Source organism: Macaca nemestrina, chromosome 7 (assembly GCF_043159975.1).
Source record: "Macaca nemestrina isolate mMacNem1 chromosome 7, mMacNem.hap1, whole genome shotgun sequence".
Lineage (NCBI taxonomy): Eukaryota > Metazoa > Chordata > Mammalia > Primates > Cercopithecidae > Macaca > Macaca nemestrina.
The window spans coordinates 153,915,382-153,928,330 of NC_092131.1; the positions used below are offsets into that span (position 1 = coordinate 153,915,382).

At 37.6% G+C, this 12,949-nt stretch overlaps 1 protein-coding gene across 6 annotated transcripts in view; it reads right to left on the reverse strand.

Annotated features, from left to right (window-relative positions):
* The window catches only part of LOC105490718 (solute carrier family 12 member 1), a 102,031-nt gene extending 94,223 nt beyond the window's left edge, over nt 1-7,808 (reverse strand). For 3 of the 6 annotated variants that reach the window (XM_011756621.3, XM_011756607.3, XM_011756627.3), the window contains exons 1-2: nt 7,715-7,807; nt 5,892-6,497 (exon numbers count right to left, since the gene is read on the reverse strand). In XM_011756621.3, the coding sequence (XP_011754923.1) occupies nt 5,892-6,311 (420 nt within the window). In that variant the 5' untranslated portion in view covers nt 6,312-6,497; nt 7,715-7,807. Of the gene's footprint in view, nt 1-5,891; nt 6,498-6,726; nt 6,799-7,714 lie in introns of those variants that run through there. The other 3 variants (XM_071066895.1, XM_071066897.1, XM_071066896.1) reach the window with 2 other exon arrangements.
* Nucleotides 7,809-12,949: the final 5,141 nt, after the last annotated feature.

The following is a 12,949-nucleotide window of genomic DNA, read 5'->3' on the forward strand; positions in this document are numbered from 1 at the left end:
TTGGGCGGCTGAGGCAGGAGAATGGCGTGAATCCGGAAGGCAGAGCTTGCAGTGAGCCAAGATCATGCTGCTGTGCTGCAGCCTGGGCAACAGAGTGAGACCCCATCTCAAAAAAAAAAAATAAAGAAAAAAGTTCTAGAGGAAAGAGGTCAAGTCACTTTAACTCACTTTACACAGAAACTCTTGTAAATACATGCTTAATAAATGCTTCTGATGATGATAATGAAAGTGATTGAGACATAATTCTGTAGGACAAGCAATACGATTTGTCACAGTCTCAGAAAAAAGGACTGAAACAAGGAAGAGCCCCCTGCTCAGCCCATCCTGACAGTGTGATTTTCTTCTTCGTGCCTGAGTCCCACCATTCTCCACAGCTGTTGAACGAGTTAATGAAAAGTGCCGTGGGAAAGCAGACTGAGGATGGAAAGTAGAACTGAAGGGCAAGGACTCTGGAGTCCTGCAGACATTAGTTCAACTTACCAGCCATGTGACCTTGGTTTCTTGACCTTGGAAGTTCATTGACTTTTGCAAGTCTTTGTTTTCTCTTCTAAAAGATCTGTAGCATTTTATAAAACTTTCACCATCCACAAAAAAGCAATAATAATAGTACCCCCCTTGAGGCATTGTTGTTAAGGATTGAGTGAGAATTTTTTAAGTGTGAGCACAGTGTCTGAAACATAACAAGTTCTCCATAAAAAGTTGGTTATTACTACACTGCATTTAAAGCTAATGCTTTTATTTACAAATTGTTTGTAGTTGTTAACAGCATAATGATCCAAATATACAGTCATTCCATTGATTTTTGTTTTGGATTAGTTTCTATAGAGTTAGCTTCTTTAAGAAAAACATTTGTCTTAATTTTATAGTATTTCATACTTTTCTTTTTTTTTTTTTTTTTTTTTTTTTTTTTTGAGACGGAGTCTTGCTCTGTCACCCAGACTGGAGTGCAGTGGCCGGATCTCAGCTCACTGCAAGCTCCGCCTCCCGGGTTCACGCCATTCTCCTGCCTCAGCCTCCCGAGTAGCTGGGACTACAGGCGCCCGCCACCTCGCCCGGCTAGTTTTTTTGTATTTTTTAGTAGAGACAGGGTTTCACCGTGTTAGCCAGGATCGTCTCTCGATCTCCTGGCCTCGTGATCCGCCAGTCTCGGCCTTCCAAAGTGCTGGGATTACAGGCTTGAGCCACCGCGCCCGGCCCATACTTTTCATAGATAGCTTATTTCAATGACACATGGCTTTGATAGAAAGTCTCTATATTTCCTTGAATCCTTTTAAATTATATTTTTCTGAAATGCTAACAACAATGGTGGTTAGTAAGGCTGCAAAGGAGTTTCATTTTGGTTAGTCCTGTAGTAAGGAATTGTATGAAAAGTTGGCCACAGGAATTAGGCTGGATACTGAAAGCAAAATTCTCTTTACAAAGTAAAGGCACTAGATTAATCTTTGCCAGATGCCAAATAATTATTACATGTGCTTTAATATGGAAAGATCTCCAGGGTATGTTTGGTAAAAACTGCAGAGTGCAGAACAATGTGGAAAATACGTTCTAGTACATGTTTGAAAATAAATGTAAACAGAAAGTTAGATTGATAGGAATCCAGGTATTTATAGATATATGTGTATGTTTATATAAGCCTAGAACATTTCTGGAAGGATTTACAAGAAACTGTCAGTAATGATTGTTGTCCTGGAGAGAATAACTGAATATTGATGTTAGACGAGAAACACTTTATTACATATTTTTTAGTACTTGTTAAATATTTTATTAGTATTTATTTTACTTTTAAAATAAAAAGCTAGTATAAAAATTACCACTATCATCAATGATCATTTATTGAATTCTTACCCATTGTAAGCGTAGACTTTATACTCATAGAAACCAATGTTCACAAGCATCTTGCAAGACAAGTAGAAGTTACGTAGCTCGTACAAGAGCTTGTACAGAGCAAGTAAAGGATAGTTGTTTCTCCTGCTCTTAAGTAGAGTTTTCAGAAATTTATCATTCATGGTCACCAGTATAGGTAGGTATTTAGCTCTTTACTAACATAGATAATAAAAATAATTTATTCAATTATGATCTCAAGTCATTGGGATTACAAATTCTGTCACTATCTATCACACCTATAATTTCATTTAAGGTAGAGCCTTAAAATAATGTCTTTCAAACCTGTTTTTTATTTTACCTATTAGAATAATTTTGTCATGTAACTTTTTTCTCGCTTGGAAATTATAACCAAAATTTACACAAAATCCAATTGGTTTTCTGACTAACCATGTTCTGCCATTCAGTATGAATGTGCTATTGCTATTATAACTTTTAAAAGCATTATAAATCACAGTTACAAAAAGTATTGTCTAGCTTATACTACGTCAATTACCTTCTACTTTTAAATGATTTAAGTAAACACTATTATTTATATTTTTTGCATACAAAATCTGTGAAGGGTCTGAGTATTAATCATGTAATGTTTGTCCTGTTGATGATTTCTAGTTGTGATTTGAGGAACTACCATAAAAATGTCAAGGGCCACAAGGAGGTGGCAGCATAGCTACAGCACATTGCAGGTTTTCACTTCTTATATTTGAGGGGGGAAAAGTAAGGGAGTAGCTGAGTCAAATTCACTAGCAAACAATAAAGAGATAAACTGAAGAAGGCCCAGGCTGCTACACATGGAGAGGCAGGCTAGGCCGTACAATTTCAGCAACACTAGAATGGGTCTGGCTGCAGAAATGTGCACATTGTAGATTGTGTGGTTGAATCTGAATTCTACTCCCAATTTGGCTATGTAGATACGTCTTCATGATTTAATCAAGATGAAGTTTCCTAGATAACCGAGCATCAAGTCTATACAAAGAGTAGCTTATTACTATACGCGTTCAAAATGATCATTCAGAGCTTAGGCCTAATTTTTAATATTTTAATTTGCCATTCCTTTGTGTCTAAGAAAAAAATGCTTTAAGTCAAAGTTCAGTCTTTAGTTTCATTTTATCTCTTCAAAAGTGATGCAATATTCCAAACAGCTATTACATTTATCTAATGCAGCTATTTACTGTGTGGTCATTCAGATGGCTTTCTTTTTCTTTCTTTTTTCTTTTTTTTTTTTTTTTTGAGTCAGAGTTTCACTCTCATTGCCCAGGCTGGAGTACAGTGGCATGATCTCAGCTCACCACAACCTCTGCCTCCCAGGTTCAAGCAATTCTCCTGCCTCAGCCTCCCAGGTAGCCAGGATTACAAGCATGTGCCACCATGCCTGGCTAATTTTTTTTTTTTTTTTTTTTTTTTTTTTTTTTTTTTAGTAGAGAAGAGATTTCAGTTGGTTATGGCTGGTCTTGAATTTTTGACCTCAGGTAGTCCACCAGCCGCAGCCTCTGAAAGTGCTGGGATTACAGGAATGAGCCACCACACCCGGCCTTTAGATGGCTTTCTAAACTCCTGATCCTTTAGAGCTTTTCTCCCTTTATTGAAAGATTTACCTAAGCCATGGCTTTTGCAATTATAAATAAGCTACTTTTCTCTGTCTGGAATGTCAGTCCTAAGAACAATGTGAATTTATTCCATTTCTTTTTTAATGAAGTTAGAATTCTATTTTCTTTTGTTGTAAATTGGGGAAGTAGGTGAATGAGAATATTTAAATTGTGATACTAACTTTAAAAAAGGAGGCAGCTTTAAAAATTATCATGCGTGATGTGGTAGAGTATTGTGGGATAGAATTTCAGGTCTTTTTAAAAAAGAACTTTGATTCATTTTAATTCTTCAGAAACAATTGAAATATCTTTTTACGATGCCCTAAATTTCTTTCTGCCTTTTCCATGTCTTGGAAACTCCTGGTGGCTGCTTCTGTCAACCTTCTTTTCATTTTTCTTCTCCTTTTTCTCTCTGCCATTTTCCTTTCCTTTCCTGACACAGAAAAGGACAGTGACATCTCAGCTGGATTTCAAGAGTTCAGATTGCCTCCCTTCTCAAAAATCTTCATGGAGCTACCATGTTGTCTGAAATTGTTGCATTGCTAACTTCTTTTGATTAAAGCATCAAATATGCCAGATAAAATCTAAATCTTAGGCCTATAAGGAAACCAGCCATTTGGCAGACTGTTGCCTATTTAGTACACAGGACTAGCAAGGTTTGGTGGGGAAAGGGGATAAGGAAACAAAATTAAAAACATGAACTCCTCCTCAGGAAGTCACTCAGTCTCTGGTGGTAGGACCCAGAGTCAGGGACCGTAGCAGCCAAGGCAAATACATTTTAGAGATGGATTTTCTTGAGAAAGGAAAGGTGAGCAGAAACTAAAGAAAGATTTTCCCCTTTATTAGCATCTTTCCTAAGAGTAGTATTCCTAGACTTTCTGGAGTGGATGACCATTTAAAAAAATATTGAAGGAATGAATGGATGAATGCACACAAAAGGAACTGTTTCAATCATTTTCTTCTCTCTCCTCAAAACTTGGGCAAGAGTAAACTCATTTGAATATGTGACATCTAATCATTCTTTTTAGCAGGTAATTATATTTCATAAAGAATGATGTTTATTCCAAACTGGTCTGGAAGAGCAGGAAGATAAAGTTGATCAGTATATTTTGGAGAAAGTTATGGAAGAAGAAATCTACTAAGTTATAAGGTTGGAGGCTGGGTGTGGTGGCTCATACCTGTAATCCCAGCACTTTGGGAGGCTGAGGTGGGCTGATCACCTGAGGTCGGGAGTTCGAGACCAGCCTGACCAACATGGAGAAACCCTGTCTCTACTAAAAATACAAAAAAATTAGCTGGGTGTGGTAGTGCATGCCTGTAATCCCAGCTACTCCGGAGGCTGAGGCAGGAGAATCGCTTGAACCTGGGAGGCGGAGGTTGTGGTGAGCCGAGATTGTACCATTGCACTCCAGACTGGGCAACAAAAGAGAAACTTTGTCTCAAAAAAAAAAAAAAAAAAGATTAGAAAAAGTGCTGCGTCATACTTCTAACACACTTGGGAACCCTGGCTGTATTTCTTAAATAATGAAAAGTTTAGCCACTTCTGCTGCTTCTGTACTTACATTTAATTTAGTTATTTTTATATGCTTAAGCACATTCAGGAGCCTCAGGCAAAGTTTTAAAGAGGAAGGGATAAAATGCTGAATCTTATAAATCTCTGCCCTCTCTTTAAAGAATATAAAATTACTCCTATGCACTAAAGGCTGGCACCCACAGTATTAACTACAGCAAGCACAAATGTTTTGCTTTTTATACGATTGACATAGAGACGTTAATACTGACGTGAAACCAGCTTGATATTCAGTTTGACATGTTTAACCAAGAGTAAATTGAGTAGGCTATCATCGTAAACAAGGAACAACATATTGCCTAACGTTTAGAGTTAATTCTTTAGTTCTCTATCCGAAGTCAGAAAACATTTGTGGAGCTGGGCACAGTGGCTCATGCCTGTAATCTCAGCTTTTTGGGAGGCTGAGGTGGGAGGATCCCTTGAAGTTAGGAGTTCGAGACCAGCTTGAGCAACACTGCAAGACTCTGTCTCTATAAAAAATAAAAAAGTCAGTCAGGTGTGGTGGTGCATGCCTGTAGTCCCAGCTGCTCAGGAGGTTGAGGTGGGAGGATTGCTTGAGCCCAGGAGTTCAAAGCTGCAGTGTCCACCACACTTCAGGCTGGGTGACAGAGCAAGACTTTGTCTCAAGAAAAAAAAAAGAAAAAAAAAATCCAAAGAAAAAAGCATCTGTGAAACAGTTTTTTGTGTATTTTCTGTTTACTGGGAACTAGAGACAGTTTTGTAAGTAAGATGGATAGTGTTTGGAATAGACCTCTCCATTTGACTGTTTCACATTCATTCATAGTGTAATGAAAGAGAAGGAAATGACCTGAAGTTATGAATAAGGGAGGACACTTGCCTGTGTCCTTCAAGCTCACCTTTGCGAGTTGCTCATGAATCTCAAGCAGGCTGGGTCGGTTGACCTTGGGTCCACTGATGCTGCCGGTGTTGCGATAGTACTCTATCTTGGGAACGGCATCCATGGTGTTGTGGCCAAAAGTTTGTAGGTAGTATGTGTTTGTGTGAGAATCATAAGCATGAAAACTGGCATCTGTTTTAGCAGTTTCTCCACTTTGGAGGAAATTGTCATAGCACTCCTGATTCCCAGGCCTAAAGCTGATTCTGAGTCTTTTCTGAGCCTCATCCCCAAAAGAGGTTTCTTCATAATGTGGTGGGTCAGTGTTGTCATTTGCTGCTGCACTGCTCTCATGGTTCTCATTTATGACATTAACTTGAAAGCGATTGGTATTACTGGGCACTGAATCCAGAAATATGTTGGAAGAGTTGTTCAGTGACATCTTCCAAAATTGATTTTTTACTGAGCTATCTACTTTATGGTTGTGTTAAAAAATCTATATATTTCTTCATCAAAATAAACACTAATGTACTTCCATTAGGGAGCTCCTGGCTTTTGTTCTAGACCATTCAATAAATAGATTCTTGATATATTGTCTCCTATATAATCTTCAGGATGTTCTTCAAAGCTGTCATTGAAAAAGAAAATTAAACTTGTTTCAAGTAATACAAATATATTTAGGTGAGGGTGGGATATAAGGGAACAGTTTTGTTTTACAAGACATACAATTTTAAACTCATTTCACTAAAATTTATCTGTCCATGAACCTTAGTCGTGTGAGTAATTAAATCCGATAATAAATAACTGGAAAACTGTTCCAGCAAACAGAATTTCCAATGCAGTCATTAAAATGTTACCTGTGTTTGTAGTATTTGCTTGGATTCAGTGCACTGGAGTTCACTATGACTTTAGGACAGATGTAATTTTACCTATTGAATGCAGTAAGACCTGATGAGAATGTTCTTAACCTAAGACATAGTTCACTGACAGTACTAAATACTGAAACTGCAAAGTATTTTGATTGATAGGAATATACACTATATGACATGTAAAATGAAAGACAAAACTTCTAAAAAATAGTTTTAGAAAAACTCTTTTGCTAGTTTATAAAAATCTGTACATGTTCAACTAATAAATTGGTTCCAAATTTTGCTACCTATACAACAAGTAAAAAATTATGTTTTAGAATATGCATTTAAAAAATACATCCCATCAAGATGATGTCTCTGTGAATTCTTGGATCTTTTACAAGATCCAAATATTTCGTTTGCTCGTACATTTGTTTGTTTTGCAAATACTAACATGAAACCTTAAAAATATGAATATAGAAATAAGTCATATATCTATAAGAAATAAGGCATGTACCTTAAAAAAGTCCTCTGTTATATTTAGGTAAAATAATCATGCTCTACTGACTCATTTTAATGAAATGTCCTCAATAATTGAGAGGTTTATATTTGACTGTGAGATGAATAGACTTCACAATAATTTTCACAATTTCATAGTACTGGCCTGTCTTAAAACACTTTCTTTAGAATTATATTTCCTTATTTATATCTTAAAATTCAGCTTTTCAAGGGAAGTTCTAGAAACATGAGATAAATATAAATAAAAACTTGTCTCTCTCATGCAATTATTAAAGCTGTGTATTTGCATTAAAAAAACCCTCAACTTCATTTCTCAAGTATCCTTTCCTGGGGAATTTGTAAATGAAGCTATTGTCTTTTTAGTTTTTAGAAAATACTTCTCTTCATAGTGCTTGACACCCTCACCTACTCGTCAGAATCTACTTTATAACACAATATTAAGTATTATTTTTACCCTGCCCAGAAATGTTCAACTTACCACCAAGGAGCCTTCTTCCGAGGAAATGTAACCTGCTTCAGAGTCACCCAGGAATATATGGGGCACTTAGCTTTCAGCCCAGAATGTTAGGCTTCTGCTTATTGGTTAGAAACTTTCTTGAAGGAGATGACTGTGCAATGATTGGCCTGGAATAGTACTGTAAGCCCTACCAGGTCATTAGCCCTGAGGAACCTTAAGCACCACATCAACTGGTAACTAGTAGTAAACCATTAATCCTTTTAGACAGGAAGTAACATAGAGTTTCTTTAATTCATAAGGACAATTGCATTGCTTAATAGCAATTGTCCAAAAAATGTGAGCATTGCATTAGTCATTTGGGAATAGATTAATTGAGTTCCACTGTCTTGTTTCAGATGACCCCTAGTGACCTCCTGTTGTTTAGCATGTGTAACAAAATATGGTTCTCCAGAGATAATTTCTATACTCTGTAACTAGAAAGTAGTATCTGAAATGATTTTATCTTGCTTGTGGTAGATATTACCTTGAGTCTTTTGCATGGGAAATAAGTAGATTGGGAGTGGAATCAATGATTTATTGAAAATATTTCTATTTTGGGAAATACAGGAAAACTGTTTTTTTTTGTTTTTTGTTTTTGTTTTTCTTTTTGAGACGGAATCTCGCTCTGTTGCCCAGGTTGCGGTGCGCTGGTGCAATCTCGGCTCACTGCAACCTCTGCCTCCCAGGTTCAAGCGATTCTCCTGCCTCAGCCATCTGAGTAGCTGGGATTACAGGTGCCCACCAGCACGCCTGGCTAATTTTTTTGGTAATTTTGGTAGAGATGGGGTTTCAACATGTCGGCCAGGCTGGTCTCGAACTCCGGACCTCAGGTGATCCACCTGGCTCAGCCTCCCAAAATGTCGAGATTACAGGTGTGAGCCACCGCGCCCAGCCGGGAAAAGTGTTTTAAGCAGGAATCAAACTGTGGGTAAGTATCCCAGTGGCACTACTAAATGACCTGTCTCCAACTGGAAAAACATTTTTTTGTCAAATTCAGTTTTTGAGTTTTGTTGAAGAAAAGATTTTTCTTTTTCAGATTTGCAAGTAGGTGATTATTAACACAGCAAACAATTCCTCCCTCAGGTCTGTCAATGATTTTCAATCAGGATGATTGAGTGAGTCCTCTTGGTTTCTTATAAGAAACGACTCAAGAGATTTCCAGTTGTCTGAATAGCTCAGTTGTGGTGTAATATAGTGGCTAGGAACAAGACTCAAGTCAGAAAGCCCAATTTATGTCCTGGCCCTGCCACTTGCTGTCTGTGTGAACTCAGTCAAGTTACTCAGTCTTTCTGTGCCTTAATTTTCTCATGTGCAAATGCAGATGTGGATAATCATTGTACCTACCTTGTTGTAGAGTTATTTTGAGGAATGAATGAGCTAGTTTGTGTATGGGGTTTAGAACAGCAACGATTTTTTTTTAGCTTTATATAGTTTTTTATTTGCCAATTTAAAAATAATTTTCTTCCCCCTTTAAACTATTAATCTCTTGATTACCTGTTCCATTGCTCTAGACTGTTGTTAGTTAAGCAACCCTAAATTTACACCTTCAAAGGGATGACAGGTGAAAGTTTACATCTCCAAGGCATAGAACTTAGATCTAAGCACCATTATTTGCTGAAACAAAAAGGACATGAATAAAGGCCCACTCAAAACGAGATTGTCAGGAAAAGTATCCTAAACAAAGGTAAGATTTGGTGTATAAACGTTAAACCAATGTCTTTTTTTTTTTTTTTTAAATATACTTTAAGTTCTAGGGTACATGTGCACAGCATGCAAGTTTGTTACATAGGTATACGTGTCCCATGTTGGTGTGCTGCACCCATTAACTCGTCATTTACATTAGGTATATCTCCTAATGCTATCCCTTCCCCTCCTCCCCACCCCACAATAGGACCCGGTGTGTGATGATCCCCTTCCTGTGTCCAAGTGATCTCATTAGAACAGCAACAATTTGTACTTAGTGCTTGCTTTTACTATTTTAGCACTATTTACAATTAGCTGGAGATTTTTTCTTAGCACATTCAAGATCATGAGGTGAATCATTAGAGATTGGGATAGATATTTTGTCTATAAAAATAAGTGTGAAGGTAAGTTAGTGAACTGATTCAGGATTATAGAAGTGTCTAGAGACACCTAAGTAAAACCCTTTAGATTCTCTTCGTCAGGTAAATGTCATGCTAATCAGTCAGGCTAATGTCGTGAGGCCATATCAGAAATAAAGACAGAATTACAAGTATGTACCTATAACTCATTCCACTCTTGAAGGCCACCAGTACAAGGCATTTATCTGTTCAACAAAGGGTTCTGATTCCTCATATAGAAAGTGTTTTGGCACAGGAATGTCCCCTTTCAAATTCAGCTGGGTGGGGCTGGTTGTTTATATCAAGACAAGGGACAGCTAGGATGGGGCTGGGACCCAAAACAGGTCCTATTCACCAGACCAGGACAGAAGCCATGAGCTGACATCCTTCAACCCTTTCGGGAGCCACGTATTTACTCTGCAACCTTTTTCCTCTACCAATGACTGTGAATACCTCTGATACCAGTCAATTTCCTTTTTCTTGCTGGCTGACTGCCTGACTTCAGAGTGGTATGAATTTGTTTTAGTCTTGGTCTTACATCAACCAGACATTTTCATTCTAAGCCTTTTATCCCTTATTGTGAAATGAAAGTCTTTGTTCTCTATTAAGGGGATTCGGGCATCCTGGAACAAACGGGAGATGGTTTTGGGGGATATGGATGAAATTACAGCATCCATAAAGCCAACCTTGAAAGGCGAATCCGATTTAGGCCTTTCAGACAGGCGGGAAAGGTAACAGGAGCAAGCTATCTTGAGGTATGCTCCTCTATCTTTCCTCTGTCCTCTCTGACAAGGCTTTTGGGAAGGGGAAACTAGAGGCTGATCCAGCTGTGACATTGAACATCTATTCCTAGAAGAATTAACATTTCATGAAATTTCCATGTTGTTTTCATATTGTAACCAGCCTTTTATATGTTTTATATTCTTTCTGTTTCTGAAAATACAGATGCTGACTTTTCTATCCCCCCAACACCCCCCCCACCAAAAAAAGAAAAACAAAAACAAAAAACTAAGGCACCCAATAGACCACAAATAAAAACCACAGATGAAGACACTTTTGGTTAATAGAATTTTTCTTTAGTGGATTTGGAAATAATATTATGATAGAGTTGATATACTTGAAAAGCTTATGGGAGTTGAACTTCCAGAAACAATGCTCGTATTTCATAAAGTTTTCTTGGTTGTAGAGGTCTTTCTTCTTTTGAAATAAAGATCTGGCCTTGGTTTGTTCTAGTCATCAAAATGGAGGGTCTTGGTAGGTGTCTTCTCTGGGAGACAAGTGAAACATCTGGTACTTTAAAAGACTTGGTCAATAAAGAGACCTAGTTTCCTGGCACACACAATTTTCAGTACATTCAGCTGAACTTGGCCCAGTGACCTGTTCTTGGGCCAAGTTACTAACTGGCTATGAGATGTGTACCAGGCCTACACTCTTGAACCAACTGGGGTACAGAGAGCCTCCTTGAGATGAGGATCTGATCCAGAAGATCTATAGCTAATAACAGATATGTTCTAAATCTATTATGAGATGGAAAGCATCAAGGAATCTCACAGAGACAGGTGGTTTTGGAATTCTGTAGACCTGAGCAGTAACCATGTCTATAAGCTATGTAGAAGTGTTGAGGACAGTGTCTAGGGATACAGCAGAAATTAAACTGCCCAAGTTCAATCCCTAACATAACCATTCCCTAGCTATGGTGACCTTGGGAAGCTAGTTAATTTCTCTCAGCTTCAGTTTCTCTTCTGCAAAATTAAGATTAAAAATAAAATGGACATAGTAGTCTTCAACTCAAATAATTGTTAAGAGTATCAAATAAATTGAAAGTAACTAATTTAGTGCTACCCCTTGGCAATATTAGTCTTGTTCCTTTGTGGTATGTTTTGCAGTTGTGTGTTTTCAAAGGACATGAATATTTTTGTATTTATCTCCTGCTACGTTCCTCCATTCTGACTCATAGAGAGTCAGAAGTTTGTAGTTGGAAAGAATTTAGAACTATATAATTCTATCTTTTTATTTCTCAATTGAAGAGAATGAAATACTAGAGAGATTGAATAATTTACACTAAGCCATTGCTTCTTAGGGTTTGAGAATATTACTGCTACTGATGAGGACAATAAATAATGATAGCAAGGTATGTTTAGATACTGTTTTATGGTTTACAAAATGCTTTCACATTCATTATATCTAATTGGCCCTCTCAGTATTCCTGAAGATATGCAGGATAGGTTTCTTAATTCTTGTTGTGGAAGATAGGTTCCCCTTAGGTAACTTTCTGGGTCATAAAGCTAGTTCTTGGCTAAGCTAACATTAGAATTCAAATCTCTGAGTTTAGGCTCCTAATCTGAAAAACTTTTCATGATATCTTAAATCCTCATTCATTTCAGATCTCTGGATTTTCAGGTACATTTGTAGCATTCATAGGGCACTAGAATTGAAAAGGATGTTAGCACTCCTCTTCACTGAAGCTCACAGAGATTAGATGACTTACCCATTAGAGCATAGCTCTACTGGTGGCACAGCTGAGACTGTCTTTGTTTCTGCTTAGAGTATCTATCCACTAGGTCATGCTGGAAACTCCCTTTTAAATTCTATTTATGCAAGGGGTAGGGGAGGGAGCATCAGTATGAGTCAGGTCTGGTTTGGATTGCAAGCTATGGGATTTTACTGCAAGAGATTCAACAAAGAGGACAGATAGGAGGGTCAGGGCTCTGTGAAATTTGGGGACCTTTAGGGCCTGTAACTACTTGTAGGCTTTGGGTGTTAGATTTTTGAGATATTTTTTCACCTATGAATGTTTTTGACCTATGGCTATCATTAGACAAATAATATTTTGATTATTCTTTGGACTAAATTCTCTGTTTCAGACCTGACTTACTAAAGCTAAAGGGGTCTGAGTCTGCAATGTGGAGGGGGTGCCTGGGCTTTGCAGAAGGGAGAGAACAAGATGTCTTTAGCACAGTTTATTAGCACAAGAAAGGAAGCAGAAATTCAAGGCAGTTGTTCACGATAAGAATAAAGATGGTAAACATTGCTGCAGCAATCCTTATGCTCTATTCATTGGAAACCTCTAAGTGGGAACAGAGGAAAGTGACGAATCCCAACGATAGTTTATCATTTACACAGCATGGTGAGGAAA